This window comes from Musa acuminata, chromosome BXJ2-11, assembly GCF_036884655.1.
Source record: "Musa acuminata AAA Group cultivar baxijiao chromosome BXJ2-11, Cavendish_Baxijiao_AAA, whole genome shotgun sequence".
Lineage (NCBI taxonomy): Eukaryota > Viridiplantae > Streptophyta > Magnoliopsida > Zingiberales > Musaceae > Musa > Musa acuminata.
Window position 1 is genome coordinate 24,296,274 of NC_088348.1, and position 25,234 is coordinate 24,321,507.

Sequence of the window (25,234 nt, forward strand, 5' to 3'; positions counted from 1 at the left end):
TGAAGAAAGGCAGAATATTGTTACACTTATTATTAGATGGGACACAGCATTCGCATGGGGAGAGGAAAGCACTGCAGATAACACGACGATAGCGGCAGCAAAACGCACGAACGGAGACAGGACTAGACAAGCTTCGACTCATAAACTGGACTTGTAACTGCACCTCCGAATCAAACACCGCCGCCGAGAGACGGGCAGAGTTCAGCAACCGCCACGGAGGCGGAGGACGAGGTGGAGGGTGGACTCCTTCTGGATGTTGTAGTCGGCCAGAGTGCGTCCATCCTCGAGCTGCTTGCCGGCAAAAATGAGCCTTTGCTGGTCCGGCGGGATGCCCTCCTTGTCCTGAATCTTGGACTTCACGTTGTCGATGGTGTCCGAGCTCTCGACCTCGAGGGTGATCGTCTTCCCGGTAAGAGTCTTGACGAAGATTTGCATCCCACCTCGGAGGCGAAGGACGAGGTGGAGGGTGGACTCCTTCTGGATGTTATAGTCAGCAAGGGTGCGGCCGTCCTCGAGCTGCTTGCCGGCAAAGATGAGCCTTTGCTGGTCCGGCGGGATGCCCTCCTTGTCCTGAATCTTGGCTTTGACGTTGTCGATGGTGTCCGAGCTCTCGACCTCAAGGGTGATGGTCTTCCCCGTCAGCGTCTTCACGAAGATCTGCATCCCACCTCGGAGGCGGAGGACGAGGTGAAGAGTGGACTCCTTCTGGATGTTGTAGTCTGCAAGAGTACGGCCGTCCTCGAGCTGCTTGCCCGCAAAGATGAGCCTTTGCTGGTCCGGTGGAATGCCTTCCTTGTCCTGAATCTTGGACTTCACGTTGTCGATGGTGTCCGAGCTCTCGACCTCGAGGGTGATCGTCTTCCCGGTAAGAGTCTTGACGAAGATTTGCATCCCACCTCGGAGGCGAAGGACGAGGTGGAGGGTGGACTCCTTCTGGATGTTATAGTCAGCAAGGGTGCGGCCGTCCTCGAGCTGCTTGCCGGCAAAGATAAGCCTTTGCTGATCCGGCGGGATGCCCTCCTTGTCCTGAATCTTGGCTTTGACGTTGTCGATGGTGTCCGAGCTCTCGACCTCAAGGGTGATGGTCTTCCCCGTCAGCGTCTTCACGAAGATCTGCATCCCACCTCGGAGGCGGAGGACGAGGTGAAGAGTGGACTCCTTCTGGATGTTGTAGTCTGCAAGAGTACGGCCGTCCTCGAGCTGCTTGCCCGCAAAGATGAGCCTTTGCTGGTCCGGTGGAATGCCTTCCTTGTCCTGAATCTTGGCCTTCACGTTGTCGATGGTGTCCGAGCTCTCGACCTCGAGGGTGATCGTCTTCCCGGTAAGAGTCTTGACGAAGATTTGCATCCCACCTCGGAGGCGAAGGACGAGGTGGAGGGTGGACTCCTTCTGGATGTTATAGTCAGCAAGGGTGCGGCCGTCCTCGAGCTGCTTGCCGGCAAAGATAAGCCTTTGCTGATCCGGCGGGATGCCCTCCTTGTCCTGAATCTTGGCTTTGACGTTGTCGATGGTGTCCGAGCTCTCGACCTCAAGGGTGATGGTCTTCCCCGTCAGCGTCTTCACGAAGATCTGCATCCCACCTCGGAGGCGGAGGACGAGGTGAAGAGTGGACTCCTTCTGGATGTTGTAGTCTGCAAGAGTACGGCCGTCCTCGAGCTGCTTGCCCGCAAAGATGAGCCTTTGCTGGTCCGGTGGAATGCCTTCCTTGTCCTGAATCTTGGCCTTCACGTTGTCGATGGTGTCCGAGCTCTCGACTTCGAGGGTGATCGTCTTCCCGGTGAGCGTCTTCACAAAGATCTGCATCTGTTTTGTAGATTAAAAGACAAAAAGTTAGAAGCAAATAACTGAATATGAAAAACGCTGACATGAACGCCAATCAAAGACGATTAAAGCAGAAAACAAAAGAAAGAAGAGACAAACCATCCAAAAGGAACCAATTTTAACCCTTTGTTCTAACAATTGAACCCACAAACTTGATCGGAGGGAGGTATATAGAAGGCAAGAGTTCGCAAAAGATCAAATCAACATCTAAAAATATTCAGAAATGTTTTCAAATAGTTATCAGATTTTAACAAGAACAACCATCAAATCCTAACAAACAACACGCCGAAGATAAAATCTTCATCGAAGCACATTGAATCTACCACAGATCGTAGACAAGAACGAGCATCAAACCCGAAACGATCAACCAATCACACACACAAACACGTAACAAGATCACCACTCCTATGTGAATCAACACCGTCATCGTCTAACACAGAACAGCAACAAGAAGAAAGGCAATGAAAGATACCTTGAGAGGCGAAAGCTAAAGCCCTTTGGGTCGCTTCGAAAAGATTTGATTGGATCGGAGAGAATCAAATTGTAACGGAGAAAAGGGAGTGGGGAGGAGCCCTATTTATCGTTGCCGAGCGCCATAGGGGTATTCACAGGTGACGTTACCGACCCAAATCGAGAGAGGCGGCGAATTCGGTGGAACCCTCGCGAATGTGATTGAACACTCTAGAATCCTCCGTGAGTTAGGGTAAGTCTCCGTTACGTGACGCCGTCAACGATGACAGCTGGCGATGAAGATGCCGCTAAACCTACTCTTAATATGTACGCATGACGCGTACTCGATGATGTAATTGATTCATGTGGGACCCATATAAATGTTCCCTGCAACCTTAACGCGGAGATGATCGTCTTCGTTCGGTTCGCTCTCGGTGAAAACGAAGCTTATCCTTCGTTGGATCGTTAGCTGGTCCATCAAACGAATCTAGCCTTTGGTGTTCTTCGCGCTTCGATCGAAGGTTGTCCTGTTTCTGACCCCAATCTCAATTCAGGTGCGAGACGTTACCCTTCCGAGTCTTCTGTTTTTGCATAAAAGTAGGGTTTCTGTTCTTGATCTTGTTAGTTCTTGCAATGAATCTCGGATTTTTATTAGCATCGGTTTAAGGTTTACTATTTTTCGATTTCTGTTGCTTGTCTTGCATTCGGAAATTGATGGGCGAGGAGCCTGTGGTCGGGTTCCTTTGAAATCATTTATGCATTAAATTATTTGTTCTATAGATATTTGAGCTGTTGTATAAATGTTAAGAGGATGTGAATGTGATATTGAGTTTTTCTTTATATACTATTCCATTTTAGGGTTCTTTTAGCTATATTAATATTTTAGAAAATGATTCTTTTGGATTCCATATTTGTTTGAGATATTTTAGTAAATTTATTAAAAAAATTCAATTATGTATATATATATATATGTATATATATTTATATATGTATATATATATATATATATGTATATATACATATGTATATACATGTATATACATATGTATATACATATATGTATATGTATATATATATATATGTATATATATATGTGTATATATATGTATATATACATACATATGTATGTATATACATACATATGTATGTATATACATGTATATGTACATATACGTATATGTACATATACATACATATGTATATATATACATACATATGTATATATATACATATACATATATATATATATATATATATATATATATATATATATATATATATATATGTATATATACGTATATATGTACATATACGTATATGTACATATACATACATATATATATGTATATATACGTATACATACATATACGTATATGTATATATACGTATACACGTATATGTATATATACGTATATATGTATATACGTATATGATATTGAGTTTTTCTTTAGATTCTATTACATTTTAGGGTTCTTTTAGCTAAATTAATATTTTAGAAAATGATTCTTTTGGATTCCATATTTGTTTGAGATATTTTAGTAAACTTATTAAAAAAATCAATTATATATATATATATATATATATATATATATATAAAGAACGAGAAAAAAGAATCTTTAGCCTCCCCAATAGGTAAGATATATATACATACATTTACATATATATGTCTTACCTATTGGATCTTCTCAAGATTCCTCTTCCTCATTTTTTCACCTAAGAAGCACAGACACAGGACAGACAGTGCTATGTCATTTAAAAAAAAATTACAACACAGATATGGTGAGGATAAATATATATTTTAATATATATAATATTTAATTAACCTGATTTTTATAGGTATCTTTTAATAAAATCCTAACGTTTGTCCACAACTTACTCTTGTTATGCATTACATAAAACAATTAACAATACAAGTTAATTAGAATAAGAGGCACTAACAAATTAACAATTCAATATAGTTATGTGACAAGGATATGTCAAAACATAAATATCCTTTATGTGGTGATCAATTCAAAAAAAAATCCTAAAAAAAAACAGAAGGTAAAAGGCACCACCACGGCCAAGGTCGTGGGTTTGCGCTTTACACGAGCAAGGCGTTGAGGCTGTGGGTGATAGGCAACTAGTCGACGGGAAGGATGCCGAGGTTTGCACGAGTAAGGCTCTTGGTGATAGGTGACGGATCCTTGAAGATGGGACGGATGCCGAGGGCACACGATGATAGGTGACAAGTCATGGTGCGCGTTGTGAGTTACCGAGGGCGCTGGTCGTTAAGGGTGTAAGTCGTCAAGGCACGAGTCGCATGGCGGGTGTTAGTGAGATCAGGGGTCGTTGAGGCTATGGCTATGTGCGTCGCACAAAGGGTGTCGGTGAGGTTGCAAGTCGCTGAGGGCGAGCATCGCGCAATGGGTTGTGGTCGCCAAGGGTACATGATGGTGACTTCAGCCTTCCATTGGACACAGTCACGCAGGTGGGCTTGGTGCAAATCCACTGGACAAGTGAACAGTGAGGAAGGGTGTGGGAGATGTATTAGACACGGATATGCATGTCCAAAAAACATAAATGAAAGCAAAGACGTGTCCAACCGTGTCGGCGATGTATCTGTGTCCGAGACGTGTCCAACATGGATGCAACCACCAAATCGACATGTTTGTGCTTCTCAGTGTTCCACTACCTTTTCTAAAAATATTTTTTATTCTTTTTAGTTCTGTAAATATTTATGTGTTTAGATTAGATCTAAATGAATTCATGATGTGTTCAATTCAAAATTTATTTTTGGATTTCAATGTTATGATCTTTATTGATTCAAAAGTTCATGCTAAATTATTTTAGCATATTGGAGTATTATTAATTGATTTTTCTTTTGTTTGCATGATGAAAATTGATTCATTGAAATGCTAATTCTTAATGTAATTTTATCATGTTACAATTGAATTTGGACTGGTCTAATTATATCATGTCTGGAACTACCCTAGATTGGTCTAATTTGGACTTTATTTAATTTAATTTTAGTTAAATGGGCTTGAATTGGTCAAATCGGTTTGAAGTCACTCTGAACTAGAACCGATCAATCGGTCTAGTGCAGTTATGAGTCAACTATAGGGCTTAAGTCAATCATAGGAAAGAGACTTAGGCTAGGCCTTATAGCATTGGGCCGAGCATTAGCCTGCAAGCTGGGTTGAGCCTGGACTTATTGGACCAGAACCAAGTGCATGTGATTGGGTTGATCGAGTCTAGTTGTTAGCCTAACTTGGATCGAACCCAATTGACCCTCTCGTGTTCAATTCAATTTAAGATTTTTTTTTTTTGCAGCATCAATATTAAATTAACATAGAATGTTTATTATCAAATGGTTAAATCATAAGAAAACTAGTACATGATTAAATGGTAGTAGATGAATTCAATTGTAACATGAAAAAATTATATTAAAAAAGAGTATTTCAATTAATCAACTTTTATCATGTGAACATAAAGAAAATCAATTATTAATACTTCAATAACCTAAAGTAATTTAACATCAAACGTGTATATATACATTTTTTTTCTTCTTCCATATATATTTTAAACTTTTGAATCAATGAAGATCATAATATCGAAATCCAAAAATAATTTCAAATTAAACACATCGTCAATTCATTTAGATATAATCTAAATGCATAAAGATTTAAAGAACTAAAAAGAATAAAAAAATATTTTCAGGAAAGGCAGGAACCTATCTCTTAACGAAACTCCATTCCTCCCACTACCAAGCACGGTACATAACGAGGGAGAGGAATCACCTTTAAATAGGAGGAGGTGAGCCCTCCCCAATAGGTAAGAAATATATTTTTTTCATAATTAATTTATTTTTATTTTTTAATATACTTATTAAAATATCTCAAACAAATATGAAATATGAAATATTCATTTCCTAAGATCTGACAATAAATTTGAAAATCAACTAATTAGATCATGATTAGGGAAAAAAAGTTGTTAATTACAACTTTGTGGCTTCCCTTTTACACTATTGGGGTTGATTAATGGACTATTATTTTCTTATTGGGTGTAATCCTCTTTGTGTATTCTTAATTTGGTTATCTTTTAAAAGACAGTTTATTTTTTTGTTTCTAGCTTTTTTTTTCCATTCTCTTACATGAACTCGATTTGGGAATGTGGCAGAGTCTTAGAGCTTACAATAAAATCAGAAGCATATTAATTAGATAGGGTATTGGATGAGCTGATGATATCTACCTTATTATCACTGGTTCATAATTTTTTTTTAGTGCAGTAAGCCACCCTTCCATAGACCGATATGGATAGAGCAAATTAGTAATGTATTTCATTTTGAGAATATGTTGGACCTTGGCTCTCATTTGAGGAAAGATTTGTGCATTTTGATGGATGTCAAATAAATATTCCTGTAACTTTTACCTTTTGATCCTTTTTTTCTCTAAAACTCAAAATCCTTTGTAATGTCTTGAAATCTTGCTAAGCATTTGTTGGGAGTTCTGTACAGTCCTTTCTTTTTGGTTTTCATGAAATGGAAGAAGGGATGAGTATATTGAAAGTTTTTTTCTTTTTCTATTGTGGAGATAGCGAGGGATAACATTCAGAAATAGTTGGCACTTACTGCTTTGTTGTTGTTTTACTATTGTGGAGATAGAGAAAATGAGGTGCACATAATGTATTATCCTTTTCTTACTGAATCTAGAACTTATGGTGATAATAGGTACTTTGTCTAGCTCTTAAATAGATCATCATTGTTGATGCTTATATCAACATTGTGCTTCTATTTTGTGGAATATACAGAAATGAAGTTTGACATAATATATAAAGATGAAGACTTGTGTCGCTGGGATGAACCGGATTACCATTATCATAAGTTTAATTTTATTTATTTTTTCCATATGCTGACTAGGTACGGCTATGTTTTGACATATTTAGTTTAATATGTAATAATGCCTATGAAATGTTGTGACATCTCCATTGAGATTGAGGAAAAATCTAAAACAAAAACAATTTACTTAAGATACTACATGTGATTCCATACAAGGTGGTTTCTTTACCCTACTACTGGAACAAGTGAAAGAAAACAAGACAGAGCTTGCTTTTTGTGTGAGTTGCATGTCGGCCTCTAAATATCATTGATATTAGCTTCTTTCAGCTTGAACTGATAAGAAAGGCAGAAGTGTATTTGCTTGTCCTCAGTTTGCGACGACCAAGAGTTCATGTCTGATCTTGATGTCCATTTTCCCACTGCTTTTGGTGAGTGGATTAATTGGTTTCATACATTTTTGAACTATGATTTATGTCTAAATGTTTTTTATGCAGGCCCATTTGCTGAGGCAAATGTTGACGACTCTGGGGCTGGTGCAAAGGAGTATGTGCGTGTTTGTATACAACAGAAGAACGGTAGGAAGTCTAACCACTGTAAAAGGAGTTCAGCTATAACAAGATCTTGATGGACTTGAAGGAGTTCTGGTACAATGGTATTGTTATCTAAGATCCAGAACTAAGCCAGGTATTCCACTGATATTAGTTACAGCTGCTGCCATGTGTGGTGCCTGTAAATGGTTGTTCTCTTTCTCTGATGGCAGGTTATTTAACTCAAGGTGGTTAGAGAATAAATGTTTTGAATTTCCTAGTTCAGGTACAGTATCTCTATGTTCTAACATATTGTACTTGCAACTATTGTATCAACCAAGTCATAGGGATTGGTTCATTTTATTTTTCCATTTAACTCCATGTTTCAGTTTTTTCTGTTGTGATTAAGCAAATAGGAAGCTGCAAGACCATTTCCAGTTTGTTTTTGTTTATAAGTAATAGTTGTGACCTAGATACAAGCCCATGTTTAAAAAAGAGAAGAGTCAATGAAGGTTGTTTTAAGTTGCAGAACTTAAATAAATAATCAAGGGTGTTTCTCCTGTTTTAGAACTTGTATGTAGGATGGTGTGCATGGGCAAGTGGGGAGTGGCTTACTGTCTTGGTATTAAAGGGTGTAAGTTATCAGAGATCACCATTAATGTACAAGAACAGCAGGAGCAGCAACGGCAACCCTTAATGTCTTAAACTATTTGGGATTGCTAAGAAATTATCATGTGTACCCATCCAATTGTTTTTCTATTCTGATCAATTGTTCACCTGTCTAGGAATTTCCTGGAGTGATTAGCTATTCTTGTGTATATGTTGATTTTGTGGTTCCTCAATACGATGCTAGCATACAACAATTTGCATAGTTTGTGATGATTCCAATATTTTGTTCTCTCCATGATATGGTGGATTGTTGACTGATTTTTGAGACAGACATGTTGTAGTTTCTGAAATAGTTAGAAAAAATTTCAGCACACTGACTGCCCACACTCATCCTTTAGACCAACTTGTTTAATGCTGGGTTCTTCTTGTACATTAAATTTTGTCCCAAATGTTGCTTTAGATTCTAGAGATTCAATGACTTTCTACTGCCAACTTGTGTTTTTGGTGGAGGCTGGCATTGTTAAGAAGGAAGACGATAAGATTCATGGTTCTTAATACTTAGTCGACTAGTTTGTCATCTAAGCTTGTTTCAACTTGTTTATGACATGTTTGAAATTCTCACTGTCGAAGACGCTCGATCAAGATAGCTCGTTTGAGTGACCAATTATGTATGCTAAGAGAAGCTTTTTGCTTCATGCTAAGATTGTCACTTGAGTATCTGAGTCACCAATCTCTCTCCAGTAATTGCCCTTCCATTGTACATTTGGAATGCCATAATGCAACTCTCTAGCTATGCTTGATGTAAATTGTTTTGTTGCTTCTAATTTGAACGAAGAGCATTGGGGCTAGTCCTACTTTGTGTCATCAGTTGAATCAAATGGTGTTTTTGGTCGACAGAAGTCAACATCCTGTGGACAGCAACCAAATGAGATGTATATTTCTGGGTACAATGTATCAGTGGATGCTCCTGATAATATTGCTCATCTGAAGGTAAGTGGATACCACGCATCATTTGATTAAGTGTTGGAGGAGACACAAAACTCCCTATGTGGATTGATCCCTTTTTCTTCTTTATTACTCATTCTTATTTTGAAGGTACTATAAAAATTATCATGTGTACATACACAACTATATCCATGTTCTTTGCTTTTCTGACTATGATATGTTATCCAGTTAGGGTGAATGACGATGATGTGTCATTTATGTGAATGTTTAAATATTGTTGTTGACAATGTGTCGAGTCCATGATAGTGTCATTTTGGTGTCGGCGTATTAATTGCTAGTCATATGTACCTTACAAGCCAATCACGTGAGTGATGGTACGTGTGATATGATACGTATTCTTTTTGCTTATTATATTATTTGGTATTTTATCATGTATGTTGTATATATTATAATGTCCGTGGATCTGTGCAATATGAATCAAATCGTGTTGAGATCACGATAATGAGATCGATTCGCCTTTAAACACAGACCCTAAATAATCCTAGTCATAGATCACTTGAAAGGGGCATCGAGATGACCGAATAGATTGGTGTGTTATACACTCGTCTATATGATGGAGGCGGTTGGTCTTATAGCTGCTCGTGTGGAGACACTATGGATACAGTGTAGGTGCTCATTGAAGAATAAGTTCACTGATTGATTCATTTACAAAATGCTGGATAGTTGATGATACCTTATTGTCAGACAGCGATTCTGTCATGTCAGTAGTCTATCTGTTCCTTAGACTTAAGACACCAAGGTTGTCCTGTATGAGTATTTCACTCTTTGATATTAGTCTTATATGTCTGGAAGTTCTATATCTAGTATAGTCGATTATCAGGAGTGACAGTCAACCTTACGAGGATTATTGTGTGTCGATAGAGGATCATCCGCTCTCGGTGTCATGAGAGGAATATCACATGTGTTTTGCTTAGGCAAATCCCTGGCCAGGGTTATTCGGATTGAGAGAAAAAGTTATTTGGGAGAATCCGATTAGAGCAAGACTCGAGTAGAAACCGTATGAGCTTAACAGTATCACGTCCGGTATATGGTCTTTGAGATATTAGATGGATGAAGGATTATATACATGGTAATTGAGGATAGACATGTTCAATTGATTATATTCCCTTGTATCATCTATGGACTATGACGTAACGGCTTAATACGTCTGCAATCGATGAGTTGAGTGAATTATTATGAAGATAATAATTTACTGAGCCAAAAGGAGTTTTGATATGTATGACTCACAATCAGCTCGATATTGGGCCTAGAGGGTCACATACATATGGTATGTGTTACGACGGGTAGAGGTTCAGATATGAGATATCCGCTAAAGCCTTTTTTTTATTAAATATCCAATAAGCCCTTGAATTATTAAATCATATGGATAAGATCCAATAAGAACCAACGAGAGATTATTAGGTAGAGACCTACTATCCAATACCCAATAAGAGGCTTTGGTAGTTGGATGGAAATCCAATACCCAATATGGCAAGATCCATTAGGGTTAAATTGATAGAGACCTCTATAAATATGAGGGAATCAAATGGTCATGGGTTAGGCTTTTTTAGCTGTCATCTTCTATTCTCCTCTTCTCCTCCTCAATCTACAGCCCCTATTTGGAATAGAAGGGGCAACCCCTTTTTGATTGTATGGTATGCACGAGGAAGAGATTTGGACAGTGATTTAAGGGGCGTCTTCATAGCCCCTACTGTGTGGATCACCACTAGAGAGGAGGACAATTAACCTCATTCATCATCTTCCACAGATCTGTAGGTTTTTAAGAATATACAATCTCTCTAGGTAACACATCTTTCTTATACGTGTAGTTTTCGGTTTCACGGGTTTTTCCATATCAATTTTTGTACCATGATGAAACCTTATTTTTTGTGGGAAATTCTAGGATTTTTAGTTTTTGTTCTTCCGCTGTGCATATCAATTTTCGTCCTAAGATTTTCCTACATTAATAGACTAAGATTTTCCTACCTAATTAGACTTTGTTTATTTCTTTCTAAATGATATTCACTGACCATAAATAATTCGAAAGTGATGTGCTTTCTTGATCCTTTGATTTGATTGTTATAAATATTTTGTTGGATGAACATTATGTTGTAAAGTTGAGTTTGGATTTGGTGTAGGATTTATTTTGTTTTCATTACATTAAATTATGAATGTAAATTGATTAAAATATATATGCTTCTTTTTTCAAGTGAGGTATTTTTTTAGATGACAATTTAAAGTTTCTCTTTGCATACATATAACTAACTATATGTCATTAATATTACAAATATTTTCATAATTTGTTCATATCATGATGGTGGGTCAGAGATGATAATGTATTTGTTAATCTAGATCTTCCATCCTCGAGTGCAATGATCCTAATGTCATGGATTTTGATCATGGAATTTCCATAAGACTAGGAATCAGGGAAGCTACTAAACTGTGATCTGATGAACACCATGGATTTTGATCATTTATGAGATTATGTATTGGAGATGTGACTTCATTTTGATCTCCATTCCCTAAGACTAGAATGGAAGTGCTTCAGCAGCAGAGGGTTAGGGTTCTTGCATTGTCCAAAATAAGACGAGCAAATAGAGTTTACTACAACAGTTTAGAGAAATTACTGCTTTCCTTTTCTTTTCTCCTAAGTTGCACAAGATATGAGCAAGAATACATAGGACCAAGTCAACCATGGATCCAAGCCTTTGTTGACTTGCAGAAAAAATTCACATCAATGGGAGCCAGCCAAGCAGTTGACCTAAATTTCATTATCAGCATAAATTAGCAGCTATTCCAGTTGTTCAACAGCAACAGAAGCAATTTTTCTATTATGAGTTTTTTTTTTGAGAGAATATATGATTTTTATTTCTTGTTATTTCATAATAATGGAATAGATATATGTTACCTTCTTTGTTAGTTGAATCCCACTTATTCGATATGGATGCCAGCAAATTGATCTACTGCTGTTGATGTGCATAGCTGCATCATATGGTTTTTATACACTTATGAGATAACTAAATGCAATGAATTCATACATATTATACTCTTTGATATGGAATGCAGAAAATTTAAGGCCTTGGTTGGGTGTTTAACATGCCAACTTAACCTCAATGTGTAATATGTTTATTCATCCAGTTGTATAGTCCAGAAAACAATTCAAACAAGAACATTGAAAAGATGTTTTTTTCCCTTTTTTTTGTTTTTCTCACTTTAGCATTAGCAAATCCAATGCAAACTAATGGCATGATTAGTGGAGACTAAAAAGAAAGAAAGAAAATGATGAATTCTTTAAGAGATCCATCATTGGGATGTTCTCATATGGTGGGCAACAAATGAGAGCTTATACTATTGGTATGATACCTAGATCTTAGGAAGTTCTTCTTAATTAACCCATAACTCAACTGATCAATTAATTAAAATGGTTCATCTCATAAGATGAAGTTGCTAATGGGGGTTCTTTGAACTTGTTAAAAGAATTCAACTCATGGGAGAAGAAAAGAAAGAAATAGTGAAGAAGATTGTTTTGGTTTCATGGGCAGCGGAAATGGTGTTGGGGGAGAGCTAGTTGGAGCTGGAGCTTAATAGACAAGTGATGTCATGATACCCATTACTTGCAACTTGGTAATCACCAGAGAATTCCTTGGTTGTATAAAGCTATGGATTGACAAAGCAATTTTTCCTTTATTTTTTTTGTCTCTGACAAATAATACAATTAATGATAGTGTTGTTGTTGTCTTCTTAATTAGATGGTGATAAATTAGCATTAAACATATACATGCTAGCACCTTGTTTTAAGGTCTCATGGAGGTAGTTCGAGAGGATCCTATCTTGTAGACTTGATCAATTTAGTCAAAAACTTTCCATCAGTTTAGGTCTCGCATTGCAAGGAAAACAATGGATTTTGTAGGCCATTATGGACAATGGAAGACAATTGATGTATCTAATTTAAGCTTTCAATTAATACTAGTTTGAAGACAGCTAAGGGTTTCTCATCCTTTGAGATTGCCCACCATCTGCCAAACCTATGTCCCGTCCTTTTAATCTACCTTATCTGACCTTTGTGCAACAGCTCTCTCTCTCTCTCTCTCTTCAATATACAAAATCGACTACCTTTGTCTTTGGGGGATCTTGTGTAGTTTTAGTACTTACATGGGCTGTGTTCTTGTGAGTTTTTAGCAACACTAGAGATGAAGTGGGTGGGGATGGAGCTGTTGATCTAGATGAAGTTCTCCACCGAATCCCATTTCAGTTTAAGTCCAAGGAAGACTGTGAACATCTTTGAGGTATGCTTCCATTGAAGTCCCTGCTACTCATGACACAAGTTGGGCATTCTTTGCAGTACAGAGTCTAGTTTTGTTTGGCTCTGCCTCTTATATGGAGTGGAGCATAATTCAACTGTATACACCAGCAAAAGACTTCTCTTTTTCTCTCCATTAGTAACATCTTTTGCTTGCTTTTATTAATGCTCAAGGACTTGCTGAGATTGAAAGCCTCCTTCCATGGCTTGCAAGATGAAAGGGCTCCTCAAGGGAATAAAATACATCACCCACATCTTTGGTACTGGTTTTTGTTTATGTGCTTTTCACTCAGATGTCTAAACCTATGTTTGCTGATTAGATTTTGGGCATGGTTCTTCCTCTTGCTGTGTCACTTGCAGTGCACAAGGAGCAGGAGATGGAGATTGGGTACCCGACAGATGTGAAGCATGTTGCTCATATTGGTTTTGACAATCCATTTTGGGTGAGCAACTTCTGTTTTTTCTTCCTTTTTTCTTTCCTCTCTCTCAAGTAATCACTTTGAATCTTTCTCTCCTTGTGAGATAGATGTGGTTGAGGATGCATGAGATGATCAGTTTGCTAATTCATATATTTTTGGTCTGCAACATTGTGGTGCAGATGGATGAGTTCAAGTCAGCATCTGATTTCTCAGGCTCCCTCAGCAATTATGAGTCTGCACATAGCTCTTGGGTTTCTCAAGGCATACTCTCTCTCTCTCTCTCTCTCTCTCTCTCTCTCTCTCTCTCTCTCTCTCTCTCTCTATATATATATATATATATATATATATATATATATATATATATATATATATATATATATATATAAAGGTACTAAAGTCAAGGCATCTCTCAAGTTGTCCCCTAAAAATTCAGAATCATCATATAATACTTGAAAACCATTTTTATTTAAGGTTAATATTTTGAAGGCCTAACAAATAATCATGTGTTATGTTAAACTTAGAACATGTAATCCCCAAAAAGAGAGCAAAGTGAAACTCTATGACATCCATGGATGATTCTATGATTTTATGTATGTTTACATAATAATCAGGGAGTCACTTTACCCCCAAACAAATTAGTATTATTCTGATATATAATGATCGATGGAGTTATTTGCATCTCTCATACGTGCAACTATTCTACCGTAAATTGTACATGGTGTTATTTTGATCCTCGACGATTAATGTTAATCATCTCTATCATTGAGAGCTACCTTTTTTAGGTCATAACTTAACATAATGTATCCATATTTTCAACCATATTTTTTGTCTTCACTGATTAAATTATTCATCCATTTGGCACTACATAAGATTCTTCTTTTAGTACGTAGGCATAATATTATCAACATAGCTTATATTTGGCATGATATAATGCCACAAATGTCATTACATGACCTTTCCAAGCCAATTAGTTGCATGCTAATGTATGTGTCGTCCTCATATTCACAGTAGTTTGGCATATTTTCCTAGAATTAAATCTTAACCAAACATAAATTGATAATTATATGTTAATCTGTTTATTGAGAGAATGCTGTCCATAAATTATCTTGAGCAATAACCAGAAGACCAGTAAGTCCTCCTCCCATATTTCCTTACCTATCAAAGTGCTCATACATCTCTTCAGTTATTGCTCATTTTCCCATAATTTAAGTGTCTTGGCTCAACTTCTACTACTGTGTTGGATTCAACGCTAAGCAGTGCATTCTTTTTCTTTGCTTGAAGATTCTGTCGTTACATGATTTGCTAACAATTGTTGCTGCAGATTTTGATCGACCAAGGGAGCTTCAAACAGCTTCTGCCATGTTCATGGATCACCGTCTGCCTCGCATACCAAAAGCCCCCCGGTCGAAGACCAAGCAGAAGAAGAAGAAGAACAAGGTGGCATCTCCCACATCGTCGGCACGATCGTCGAGGTCGTCGACGTCGAGACCTTCGTACTTCACTGCGATCGAGGATGGTGGTGAAATAACAGGGTCTCAGGAGTGTTCTACATATCGATCTTAATTTTATTTTGCCTGAACAACACTCGATTCTATAGCTATAGATTCAGTTGAAGAACACAAAATGATTTGGTCGGTGTACAGTATTTTACTAGATTGGGATGAAGCATGATTCTTTGATTTGTTTACTTTTGTCTTGTTCTTTGAAGTCTGACTGCCATTCTATTCTTTTCCTCACTCAGGTGCAAAGAAGCCAGCATTGGATGCTTGCTTTCGACTATAACCCTAAGCAGCACTGAGCTGTTAATTCCTGCACATCCAATTAATTACTTGTATTTTAGAGAAAAGGGAAAAAAAAATATGAAAAATCAAAAGTTCAATTGTGTTATAGAATTTATCATGATATTCGTAAAGAACAGTCAAAACACCAAATGTTAGGCATTGGAATTGCAACTCGGACATGGTTGACAGGATGAATACATAACATGAACTGATGAACAAGCAATGCACATTTCCAACGCACCAAGCAAAGTATATAACTTTCTGTGGTAAATATCTCGAGAACAAATGCCTTTGCACCTCAGCACATCCATATGCTTTGCTTTAGAGGTTAAGGCGCCAACTTGTAAAGGTCACAGGAAGCCTACAAATGCCCCACACCATAGCGTTCTTCTCTGAGGCCCTCATCTTGAGCTGCTGCACCTTCTCCCTCATGGCGACCTCATGTGGCCTGGTGTTAGCCTGTGTTGCTGTGATGATAGCCATGGCGGGTGCGATTCAGTTCAGGGTCGGAGGATCGAAGGGGTGGTCTGTGCCTGACCCCGGTGCAATGTCGTACAACCAGTGGGCTGAAAGAAACAGGTTTCGTGTGGGAGATTCACTGTGTAAGCAAGCAGAAAAGCTTCTATGTTGTGTACTTCGAGTCGATCTGCGAAGATATCGAGTACGTTGACTTTGGTGTTCTTGCAGTGTTCGTCTACCCACCCGATAAGGACTCCGTCCTCCAAGTCGGGAAGGAAGCCTACGACGCTTGCAACACCAATGCCTATGTCGAGAAGTACGACGACGGCAACACCGTGGTCACTTTCAACCGGTCGGGGCCCGTCTACTTCATCAGCGGCGTGGAAGCCAACTGCCTGAAGAACGAGTCGGTGGTCGTGGTCGTCATGGCAGATCGGAGCAACCGAGCCGCAGCCCCAGGCGCGAGCGAGCCGAGCCCGTCGCCTTCTCCTTCGACCCCAGTCGCGAGGGAGCCGAGCCCGTTGCCTTCTCCTTCGACGGCCTCAGCGCCATCTCCTCCTCCTCCTCCTCCGTCGCCGCCACCGAGCCCGGCCGAAGTCACACCAGCACCGGGACCTGCACCTTCGGGCGAGGAACCCAATCCTCCATCTCCTCCCTCTCCGCCAAACATGGCTTCGTCGACGAAGGTCGGCTTCATGGGCATGGTTGGCTCCCTCCTTGGATCGGTCCTACTACTTGCTTTGTGAGGTGGGGAGCAAATGAATCGCTTGTGGAGTTGTCGAGCTTTTTGGCGTCATCGGTTTGAGTGGTTTGAGTGTGCCTTCCGAGAATAAACTGTTGGATTGCCACAAGCTATTCTATCCTTTCAAGTTGGTGAATGCAGAAAATTTATTTGTCTGAATGAACAACATCTCAACTGTGCTTAAGCTCGAAGTTTCTGATATTTATATTCCTAATAAATGCATTACTTTGTCCACATAATTCTGAATCTGACAATTACATTAACTTTAATGGTTTTGAGTTTGGTTTGATTTATTGCGATGAATTTAAATTATATGTTTATTATGATTAGAAGTTTTAAATTATTGCAATGAATCCCCTGCTCTGTTATATTAATTTCATATTTTAGCATTTAGAAGTTGTGATATTTAGATTGTCGAGAAATTTAGATTTATTATTTGATATTTTATATTAATATACATGAAATCTATGGTTTTTTATATGTTTAAAACCTCGTTTCAGATTATAATTCTGATCATATGGTATTTGATATAAACTGCAATTATTTCATAAGTTTTCATCGGAAATATTCATGAACTATTGACTTTTAAAATTCGGAAATACTAGTTATTGATGTTTTAATTCAAAAAAATAGTTTTTGAATATTATTAATCATATATATATATATATATATATATATATATATATACCTGCGAATTTTACATATTTATTCTGATATTATTTTAATTGAAATTTTTATTATCGAATTTTTAGAGGTTCCATTAAAAAAAAGAAAACAAATTGATTGAGAATTGACTGGGTTCGGGTCTCATGGGCCGAACCAGATCACCCAACCCAAGACGCAGACCCAACTTGGACCGGGCGCAAAGGGACTGGCGCATGCGGTCCAGGGATCGGCTCGGGTTTAACAGGCCGGCTTGGTAGAGCGGCTGAGCCCCGCTTAGGCCTGCGAAGTGAGGCTCGGTTCGGGCCGTTGCGGCCTGGTGTTTAGGCCCAGTCTTCGGCCTCTCCCTCGCACGTGCAGTGCACGCGAGCATGCCCAGTCCACTGGTGAGCACAGCCCGGTGCTGCGCGAGTCTCATTGGCTCCTAATTCAGACCGAACGAGCCGGTTTGACCGGTTCAGGATGATTCTACCCTGTATAATTCAAATTAGATACAATTAAGTTTAAATTATATTAGTTTAGGATGATTCTGGATTAGTTCTACGAGGATTTCATATTGATTCAATTCGGTTCTAATTGAATTAAGTTCAGTTTAAGTCAATCGAACCAATTCAATTAGGGTTTAGGTCGATTGATAGGGTGTGACTCATCGTCTTACTTATGTTGATTGATTATTTATGAGTTTTTAATAATTTATATGAGAGATAAAAATATACAAAAAATGATAAATGTATCCAATATGATACTAGGATTATTAGATAGTTCCTCTATTATTCTTTTTTGAGATAAATATGTTCTTATTTTGATGAGTAAGGAAGATCACTCTATTTATTATTGGGAGTACAATATGTATTTTATTCATCCGATATTAAGAGAATAGAGAATCCATCTTGTCATGTTATGTTATGAGATAAGATAATTTCATGGGAGAGTGATCCACCTAATGTTCTGATATTGAATCTTGTTACTGAGACCGGCTACTAAGATTTATGATCGAATGTTTTGACTTACTAAAATTTATTTTGTTATTGATTTTATTACCTATTATTAAAGGATGTTTAGCCGTTTCTACCGAGCATTGCTAATTTCAATATCTTTGCTTTGAGATGCTATATATGGAAAGTATGTTATATTCTGCTTGTACTAGAGAAGAAAAAAATTGGACATGGATGTGTAATGATTAGCCTAATAAAAGGTTTCTGATCTGTGACTAAATTTGGGCTGTTATGATTTGCGTCTTTAGATTTGACAGTCTCATCAAAATCCAAAGTTCAAATTATAATCCAAAATCAAATCCCATATTCATGCAGGTGAACAAATCCAATGATGGTTTCACATTGTAAATACAATGTGCCTTCATTTTATATACTATGTTGTAATAATACTAAGACATTTTTTCCATATACAGCACAACTATTACATTATTATGAAGTGTTTTTTTTTTTTTCTCTCAATAAAGCAAGTTAATTAGGCCTGTAATGACCCACCTTGACTTTGACTAGGAAAACAATCTTGCTCGGCTATTTCAGGAGACATATATGATCCATTTACATCATCCATACCAGAAAACACAATACATTGTTTGCCTTGAGGATCAATGGTTCCAACTAAAATACATTTACTACCTATATCTTCTAAACAACAGCACTCAAAAATGTAACAGGAAAGCTAAATCTGCAGTTCGATTTACAAGACAACTTTACAATCATCTTCTACTACATCTCAAGTGTAACAAATACCATACAAAACAACACAGCAAAACCTACTATGTCTTTCAGTTCTTAACAGAAATCAGCGCCGCCTGATATCAGTGGCTTCTGTGACTCGGGCAAGTGCTCAACATATAATGAATGTATCATTTCTACGTACTCGTTCATGTTTTCGGCTTCCCACCCATCTGTTTCTATTGGTGGAAGGTACTTTACTGTGATTGGGGCTGGTCTGACTCTCAAACTATTCTTCCTCCAAGCTAGATGTGTGCCAGTGAATATCATCGGAACAATTGGCAACTGTGTTTGCAGTGCAATATGCATGAAACCCTAAGAAGATCGATAAATTCAGCTCATGATGTAAACAGAAGCATTTATATATGCAAATAGAGTTAAGATGATTACCTTCTTAAACGGAAGAAGCCTCCCTGATCTGGATCGAGTACCCTCTGGAAAAATGATAAGTGACAGGTTATGGTTCACAATTGCATGAGCTGCCTGAACTCAAGAACAAAACTTTGTTAAACATATCTTAAAAATTGTTAAAGAATATGCTGTTCACGAGTGAGTGCAACCTCTTTCAGGGATTCGATGGCAGCAGAAGGGTTGGAGCGGTCTATACGGAGATGGTTTGCCAACACGTAAAGCTGCCCAAACAGAGGATACCAAATGATCTGGGAAAAAGATGTGTGTTATCAGTATAAGATTAATGCTTGATATCTGAGATAATCTTTGATGACAACAAAATTTAGTTTCACCCTGACCTCTTTTTTGGCTATGCCAACAGTGCCTATTGGGGTCAGCCACATAACAAGAAAAATGTCTATGGGCGACGCGTGATTACAGATAAATATAGCCCTTGTGTCAGAAAACTCGGAACCTTCAATCTTTATGGGGTTTCCTAGAATCCACATCTGCAAGAATTAGAAGGATCAAAGATCATATATGAGAAAAAAATTATAATTTTGAAATGTAAATAGTTCATGTATGCAATAACCAGAGATACAGCACTTGGAGAGAGTGGCTGAGCATTTAAACAATGAGAAAAAGTAACTAAATACCTTACAGAAATACATAAGATGGCACTCAGGAAGAAACAGTACATAAAAGTTTTCTGCCATCTGTTATCTGAATATACACTGGTGGATTTTTTAGGTGAATACACAAGCTTCTAATAACTAATAAGCATACCCAGTAATAACAAACCAAATCTCAACCATGTAGCCTGACAAACATTATATTAATTTACATATTTATCTTCTTTATGACAAATGAATCCCTACATATGTACATTAATTTTTTATTATATTTTTCATCACTAAAAAATACCAAAGACATTTTAGTGGGAGGTTGGTCATACAAGTATGTCTCATGTACTGTTCTTTTTGGTATTATATGTTTGACCTTTTCTGGACCCAAGTCTTTCCCGGGATATATCAGTTATCTATGACATAAATACTTAAAGAAAGTAGTTCTTAAGGAAATGCTTCTTTACTAAGTTTATTTTGCTCAGTCAGCTTTAATTTTGTGACTTCTAGCATGGATGCACTGCAGATGCACACCTATGAAACTATTATTTTCTTGAAAACACAACCAACTATGCAATATAGCAACATGTTGTGCTATTCCCAAGAGTACAATGTGAGGCACACATAAAAAATAGATGTTCTGATTTGCGTGAGTTTCATGATCACTATTATCAAATTTAGGATTTAAAATTTAGCCTATACATGTAGGCTCTTGGCACAGACCGGTACTTACTGGCTCAACAACTAGCCCGATGCATGAAGCAGTCGTTTTCACCTAGTATAGGTTCCTACTGAGCTTACCACCTACAATGGTTACCATACCAGGCCCATCACGCTGTTTTGAATGTTGGAACTAGGTTTATGGGGTGGCAAGCATACCCTCAGTATGCAAATCCAAGAGCACCTGAATCTTCCACCCTTTTAAACCCCTATTCAACCACTTCTTTCCCCATTGTTTCACCAAATATTCTCAATCTTACTCTCCAAAGTTGACTTTTCTCAAATTCAAGGTCAATCTTAAACAAGTCAAGCCTCACTCTCAAGAACTTGTTTTTCTCAAAAACAAAGGTATATCCAAACCTCATTTAAAAATTTGCCTTAATTTTTGTTGAATGAGGTAGCATCTTCTTTTTTCATTTGAAGTCACGAATTTATGGATTTTGACTTAGAATTTTGATTGTTCATAAATCTATGGATGTTATGTAATTTCTTATAGAAAGGAGGCAGATCAATGAAACTCTACCATAGATCTACATGATTTTAAGATAAATCCACCCAGATCGGACCAAAAGTAATGCAGATCCAATGAAAATCCATCTGGACCTGACCTAGATTTGTTCAATTTTGGTCTAGATGCATATAGATCTAGGTCAGATTGCACAGCTCTGACCTAGATTTACATCAAAACAGATGTGTGCTTTGACCTAAGTTTTCATAGATTTTCATAGATCTAGTATAGAACTATAAGAATTCACCTAGATCTAGACTAAGTTCATATGGATTAGACATAGATCCATACCAACATGACATAAATTTGCATAGATGTCGGCTAGATCTGAGCAGATGCAAACTAGATTTGCATAGATCTTATGTGTTCAAGCTTCTTTCAAGATATTGAGTCTAAATTCAATAATTGTGCACTTGAATCAGTTTGTTAGTCTGTAGGGAAATGGTACTGAAGCAACAAAGTTCAAAACCAGTATGATAGTACATTTGCTGCTTGGGCCCACCACCATTATTAACGGCATATTCACTGCAACTACATTCCATGGGCGGAGGAATAACTGAGTGAGGTAACAATTAGCGGATGGATTCCCTGATTTAGCTAAATGCACGATGGGTCTCAAGAAGTCAGACGAGCTTTTTGAGTAGAGTTGGATGTTTAGAAAGCCCTAAAGCTTCTCATGATCTGATACTTCACATAGCTCATAGTGCCACCATATAGACTTTACTGCTCTACAGCCAATGCAAGCATACTTCTCACAATCATACTAGCTAACTTCATATGAATGCTAGTTTTAAGTTTTTTTGTGCAGTTGCTGTAGTAATTCCATTGATCCCGCAATGTCAAACCACTATCTAGCAAATTATACAACTTCCCTGCAACTCAAAATGTTGTGGAGCAATTTGCATTCTTTAATTTGGTTTTACTCCACAATTTGTTCTCTCACCATCATTGGTTTTGTACCAGCAATTTGCAGTCTTGAGATACTACCAGTGACTGTCCCCGAAAATATTGTGAAAACCTCTCGACAATTGATGCTCCCTGTGCAATCCATCCTCTGTGGCATGTATCCTTTACTTGTCAGCTAGAAGATCATCCAAAACTAAAATCCTTTATACTTGATAGCCCCTGCACATATCACCATCTATCCCAATATACCTCCCCCACTTTGCTACAGTATGCATTACAATAATCAGAAAGTGTTTGTTGATGACAATCCATCAAATATAAAGATAACCTATATTTTTGTAGTTATCTATGCTACTAGTGTGTGAAATAAGTCGTGCATTGCACCAAACAACATAATGTGAAAATCTACTTGTGGTCACTTGGCAGGTACTTAAGTACGTATGTATACAGAATTAATACTAAGCTAACTATCGAGTTATATAAAAGGTTTGTTGGTGCCTTATGTTCATCTTGAGTTCAAACTAGATCCACGTAAGACCATCTATCAATTTCCTCTGTTTACGTGAATAAATATCCTTTTGTGCCGTAATCAAGAATGTTGTCCTCTGCATTTGAGGCAAAATACGATATGTGGGTCAGAACCCATGTGTAAAATAAATAATCTTGTCGACCAAAAAGATATACCATTTATTGGACGAAGGATCAACATTCTTTGATCAATGAAACTATGGCTGTTCCTGATACTCTTGCTACTAGATTCTGGACAAAGCATGTAAGCCATAGAAAATTCTGTTTCAATAATGCAGCCATCAGTCAAATATGATTCAGTAGCATCATACTGAGTTTCTCTGAGATACTACATTAAGTACTATGGTTATTGTGTGCACTTTGTCTTAATGCTCCTAGATAATGCACTTGTACTTTCACAGCTTTGTACTCTATAAAGTTTTCCACTACATTATGTACTATGCCGAAGGAGGAGCTGAAGAGAAGACCCCGAGTAGTAACTAGCTAAAATGATAAGAGATGCTTAGTTGTGATTGATTGGAGATTGCAGACTCATCGATAAACCTGGAAATCTTGTTTTAACTAATTCATGTCTCCTCTGAATCATAGTGTCATGTAACAGTCAAATTGAAAGGAAGATAAACTTGAATTATAGGGGGAATGGAACATTGTAGATTGAATTTTTTTTCCTATTTGAAAGCATACAATTTATAAGAAGATACATTGTCAAGAGTTCCTTCTAACAAATTAAAGGGATTCTCTCGATCTCTGAAGCACTCTTTTCTGAAACAAATCTGATTGTTCATTTCATGAATCACGACTTGGCTGCACAATCAACTTTGTGTCTTTATGTTTGCCTTGTACCCAATTCTGTTCGATCCAAGTCACTATCAACAAAATAAACAACTAGTTGCAGTTGAAAGCAGTAAATCGTCCCCTCATTAAATTTACAGAACCCCACTAAACACAAAAGACGATTTTAATTGGATGATACCCATATCAGATACTAGCCAAGAACAATCATGGTAATGTGGTACCACAATATCAAAACCCACTGTCCCATTCAATGCTATCAAAATTTGATCCACCATTCGTGTCACCCACATACCCTCGCAGCATTGACATCTTCATGCCCCAATAATTGTGGACAGAAAACTCAAGCCATCCAAGAAGCTGTCCGAGGCTATTAACTTCACAATCAGGTACACGAGCGGAAATTTCAATCGATTGATTTAGAAGACCGATCGACGAGCGAAAAGAGGAGAATCAAGTCCAGTCGATCACATATCCACACGACAAACAATAAGCACATTGAAATCAAGATATATAAAAAAAAAATGCAATTTTTTTTCGCATTATTATCAAATCGAAGCAGAACATGATGATCAAGATTGGAACTTTCTTATTCTAATTTTTCATTTTGCTTACCATCAATCGCCCGGTGACGTGCCCGTAGAGGTTGCCCTGCCGGATCCGCTCGTAGGGCCACGGCAGCATCGGGATCATGACCACCGCCCACACGAAGGTGGTGACCGTCATGGTGAGGAAGCAGGCGACGATCCGGAGGGCCGAGACGACCACCGTGGCCCATCCGTCCTCGTCCACGAACCCGCGACCGTCCTCCTCCGGCTCCTCGGTTTCCGGCGACGGGAACCCCGCCTCGAGGCAGCTCTCCAGCCGGCGGCCCCTCAGCAACGAGTTCAGCAGCGAGTGATCCATATTCTCCTGTCCGCTCCTCCCCTTGTCTCTTCGCAATCCACCAACGGCCCAACCACAACGATAACAGCTACAATCGACCGCATTCCCAGGAAGAAGACGAAGGCAGTAGTAAAATCCACTGCGCTACATTATTCATATATAAATAATTAAAGAAATGAGTTAATATTTATTGAAAGCTATGAGAGTGTTGTACTAAACATGATTTTACATATTTATCCTTGTCAATTTTGAACTATAACATTTATTCTTGCAAATTTTGATATACACGTATATTTATTAATTGGTTTGAGTTAAAAGTAAGTAATAAATATGCAAAAGGTTTATCATAATAATATACATAAATTTTGTAGGTTTTGCAACAATAAATACATATATATACATACTAAACAATATATAGAAATGAAATGTTCATCTTTCATTGATTTTGAGGAAATTCTTTCCATGTATCTCCAAGTATTAGAGACCTAACCATATATTTCTCCTTTAACATTCATAAAATATAAGAATAATTATGACTAACATTAATTAGTTCGAAATAAATTAAAACATAAAGAGTATTAAATAGTGAA

General features: G+C 37.8%; 4 protein-coding genes across 5 annotated transcripts; 2 read left to right on the forward strand and 2 right to left on the reverse strand.

The window, feature by feature from the left end:
- Nucleotides 1–2,449, reverse strand: LOC135626408 (polyubiquitin-like). The gene is made up of 2 exons (XM_065131663.1): nt 2,294–2,449; nt 1–1,803 (listed from the first exon to the last, which is right to left on the reverse strand). Exon 2 carries the CDS (start codon nt 1,801–1,803, stop codon nt 202–204), a length of 1,602 nt encoding a protein of 533 aa, XP_064987735.1. The 5' UTR covers nt 2,294–2,449; the 3' UTR covers nt 1–201.
- A 3,215-nt stretch (nt 2,450–5,664) lies between these two features.
- On the forward strand, nt 5,665–15,610 carry LOC103971381 (CRIB domain-containing protein RIC10-like). Of its 2 annotated transcripts, XM_065133148.1 has the most exons (8): nt 5,665–7,512; nt 7,579–7,768; nt 7,845–7,897; nt 13,384–13,490; nt 13,679–13,764; nt 13,865–13,947; nt 14,103–14,184; nt 15,245–15,610. In XM_065133148.1, exons 5-8 carry the CDS (start codon nt 13,707–13,709, stop codon nt 15,484–15,486), a joined length of 465 nt encoding a protein of 154 aa, XP_064989220.1. In that variant the 5' UTR covers nt 5,665–7,512; nt 7,579–7,768; nt 7,845–7,897; nt 13,384–13,490; nt 13,679–13,706; the 3' UTR covers nt 15,487–15,610. The 2 variants fall into 2 exon arrangements, with proteins under 2 accessions (XP_064989220.1, XP_009383660.2); XM_009385385.3 differs by lacking the exons at nt 5,665–7,512; nt 7,579–7,768; nt 7,845–7,897 and having other exon boundaries at nt 9,224–13,490.
- Nucleotides 15,611–16,056: 446 nt separating this feature from the next.
- On the forward strand, nt 16,057–17,064 carry LOC135627151 (early nodulin-like protein 18). The gene is made up of 2 exons (XM_065133147.1): nt 16,057–16,306; nt 16,392–17,064. Exons 1-2 carry the CDS (start codon nt 16,072–16,074, stop codon nt 16,907–16,909), a joined length of 753 nt encoding a protein of 250 aa, XP_064989219.1. The 5' UTR covers nt 16,057–16,071; the 3' UTR covers nt 16,910–17,064.
- Nucleotides 17,065–19,091: 2,027 nt separating this feature from the next.
- LOC135627977 (1-acyl-sn-glycerol-3-phosphate acyltransferase-like) lies at nt 19,092–24,788 on the reverse strand. The gene is made up of 5 exons (XM_065134462.1): nt 24,375–24,788; nt 20,042–20,191; nt 19,853–19,951; nt 19,683–19,775; nt 19,092–19,607 (listed from the first exon to the last, which is right to left on the reverse strand). The coding sequence occupies exons 1-5, from the start codon at nt 24,663–24,665 to the stop codon at nt 19,350–19,352; spliced, it is 891 nt and encodes a 296-aa protein (XP_064990534.1). The 5' UTR covers nt 24,666–24,788; the 3' UTR covers nt 19,092–19,349.
- Nucleotides 24,789–25,234: the final 446 nt, after the last annotated feature.

Bases quoted from the DNA above. Each gene is read 5' to 3' on its own strand.
- LOC135626408 (XM_065131663.1), bottom strand. From the start codon at position 1,803: ATGCAGATCTTTGTGAAGACGCTCACCGGGAAGACGATCACCCTCGAA.
- LOC103971381 (XM_065133148.1), top strand. From the start codon at position 13,707: ATGGCTTGCAAGATGAAAGGGCTCCTCAAGGGAATAAAATACATCACC. The intron at 13,948-14,102 runs GTGAGCAACTTC...ATTGTGGTGCAG, and splicing joins GTTTTGACAATCCATTTTGG to ATGGATGAGTTCAAGTCAGC. The intron at 14,185-15,244 runs GCATACTCTCTC...TTGTTGCTGCAG, and splicing joins TAGCTCTTGGGTTTCTCAAG to ATTTTGATCGACCAAGGGAG.
- LOC135627151 (XM_065133147.1), top strand. From the start codon at position 16,072: ATGCCCCACACCATAGCGTTCTTCTCTGAGGCCCTCATCTTGAGCTGC. The intron at 16,307-16,391 runs GTAAGCAAGCAG...GTGTTCTTGCAG, and splicing joins TCGTGTGGGAGATTCACTGT to TGTTCGTCTACCCACCCGAT.
- LOC135627977 (XM_065134462.1), bottom strand. From the start codon at position 24,665: ATGGATCACTCGCTGCTGAACTCGTTGCTGAGGGGCCGCCGGCTGGAG. The intron at 19,952-20,041 runs GTCAGGGTGAAA...TCTTTTTCCCAG, and splicing joins TTGGCATAGCCAAAAAAGAG to ATCATTTGGTATCCTCTGTT. The intron at 19,776-19,852 runs GTTGCACTCACT...TCTTGAGTTCAG, and splicing joins CCATCGAATCCCTGAAAGAG to GCAGCTCATGCAATTGTGAA.